This window comes from Rhagoletis zephyria, unplaced genomic scaffold (genome assembly GCF_001687245.7).
Source record: "Rhagoletis zephyria isolate East Lansing unplaced genomic scaffold, Rhagoletis_zephyria_1.1 Rzeph_scaffold_44811, whole genome shotgun sequence".
In the NCBI taxonomy this organism is placed as follows: Eukaryota; Metazoa; Arthropoda; class Insecta; order Diptera; family Tephritidae; genus Rhagoletis; species Rhagoletis zephyria.
The window spans coordinates 264-2,427 of NW_016201866.1; the positions used below are offsets into that span (position 1 = coordinate 264).

Here is a 2,164-nt window from a genome sequence, read left to right on the forward strand (position 1 = left end):
TCAAATTTTCGCCTGCGGCGCTTATTTCTAAAAAATGAGAAATGAGGAGGGCAATATTTTGTTAAAAACTTAAAAAGCGAATGGGCTATAAAACTGCGTACCAAAAAAAAATTCTAAAAATTGTAAAAATTCTGAAAAAGTGAAATTTTCATGAAAATTCAACGATTCTTTTTAATTGTTGCAAAGTTAGAAACTTTGTGTTTTAGGTATTTTGTTGTTGTATGAACTATATGTTTATTAATAATTAAAAATTTTAAGAAAACACAATATTTTCAAAATCTGGAAACAAATTCATTACGATTTTGACTGACACTCACTGGATAAATATGTATCAGTTTAGTAATTTGTAGTAAACAGCTAATAAATGAGAATTAAATTTTATGTGTTTTGCGACGAATTTGTAACTCCTGGCATATGGGATCTCGTACATAATTTCCCTTAGAAACTTCGCTGTGGCTTACTATTTCATCAATTGTTTCTGGTGTTACCTCGTTAATAAATTCCAGATCATCCTCACTTGCGATGTTGTGCAAAACACAGCAAGCTCTAATGAAATAAATAACATTTTTTGTTGAAAAAATCGCTGCTTTTTTGTTTTTCCTCATCAGTGGGCCATTTAATTATGTCTCTACTCAAAGAGCTAATAAACATTGTAACTCTATTAATTATGTTACAAACTGCTGACAGAGCAAGATTAAATCGATCAACTAGATCTCTATAGCTGCAAGCCTCATGCCCTGCAAACCACAAAAAGACCAGCAAGTACACCCTTTCAGAAAGCCTTTTGTCCACTCTAAGTATTTTGTAGTGATCTGAATGCAAGAATCGTTGGCTAAGGCTTTCAACCAAGCTTCTTGAAATCTTAAAATGTGTTCGAAATTCTTTCTCGGTGTATGTCGGCACTATTTCCTCTACATAATTCTCAACACAATTTCTTGGATTTCTTTCGTTATAAAATAAAAAAATTTCGTTCGGTCGAAGCTGTTCCCACAAATGAATTTCTTCGTCATCATCACTTTCAGATGAACTCGAATCCATCATGATTATAATGGCATTGGCAATAAGTTTCCTCTTTTTTGCTGCACTTTTCCTGCTTGCATCTGCATTACCTGCTTTGTGCAAAACATGATCTAAAGCTCAAGCTCAAAAATGCAGTTATAAAAACACAAATACCTTCAATGCTCTGAACTTGCAGTGCAAATCCCTCAACTGGAGCAACTGTGGCTGTAGGCAACGAATCAGGAACACATTCTTCCCGTACTAATTGAATATTGGCAGATTCCTAGTTCATATAATAGAATTAATTCAATAAATTTAATAAACTCAATAAACTGGTATAATTACTCACATTTTCCATTTTAAAGCTTTTTATTTAATAGTTTCACCAAATAAATTTAAATTTTTTGTTTGGTTATTGAACGACCAAATACATGTGGTCAGCTGTTTCTCTCACTTGCTAGTTTTTAAGCTAAGTGTACACGGTAGAGAAAAAACGCGAGATTTAGACAAAAATCTCGCTAGAGATGTGTAAACACTCAATAGAGCTCTCCGAGAGACTCAACCACAAAGTTTATGTGAGAGTTATTTAGCGAGACTTTTTCACCGTGTACACAGTCCAACGAAGCTAGATCGAAAACTACGACAACTCTACGCTCTATTTAGCAAGCTAAATAGACTTTTTGCTCTACGGAGACGTATAGTAAAGTCTTGACAATGAACTTCATTACAGATTGTTAAATTTTGAAATGGCTATGACATTAAATCGTATATTCGATACAAGCACACCATTTTAAGTGCATTTAGAACTTAGTCAAATAATGTACCGGGAATCATCCTCTTATTTTCATTGGTATTTCAATGGCTTTTCCAATAGCCTCCTNTTCCTTTGCAAAGAGGTATAATTACACTGGACCACAAATTTCAACTTTTTCTCTTTACCAGAAACGCCGTTATGAAATTCTTATGTAAAATCACCCCCTGATTCCGAAAATCAAGTTATTTTTAATTCTATGGTACCGTTTTTGAGATATTTGCAATTTACCGTTTTTGCAAAAAAAAAAAATTGGGTCCACTTTATCATATATATCTCAAGAACGAATTAAGCAATTCCAAAACGGTTTGAAGCTTTTAAAAGGTAATACAATTTTCTATAAACTGTGCATAC

The 2,164-nt window shown here is 33.1% G+C and overlaps 1 protein-coding gene across 1 annotated transcript; it reads right to left on the reverse strand.

The window, feature by feature from the left end:
* Nucleotides 1–903: 903 nt before the first annotated feature.
* On the reverse strand, nucleotides 904–1,439 carry LOC108355354 (uncharacterized; the record flags this gene model as incomplete). The annotated part of the gene is made up of 3 exons (XM_017606516.1): nucleotides 1,349–1,439; nucleotides 1,174–1,282; nucleotides 904–1,109 (listed from the first exon to the last, which is right to left on the reverse strand). Coding segments are annotated over exons 1-3 (324 nt in total), but the record flags the coding sequence as incomplete, so codon positions are not given.
* Nucleotides 1,440–2,164: the final 725 nt, after the last annotated feature.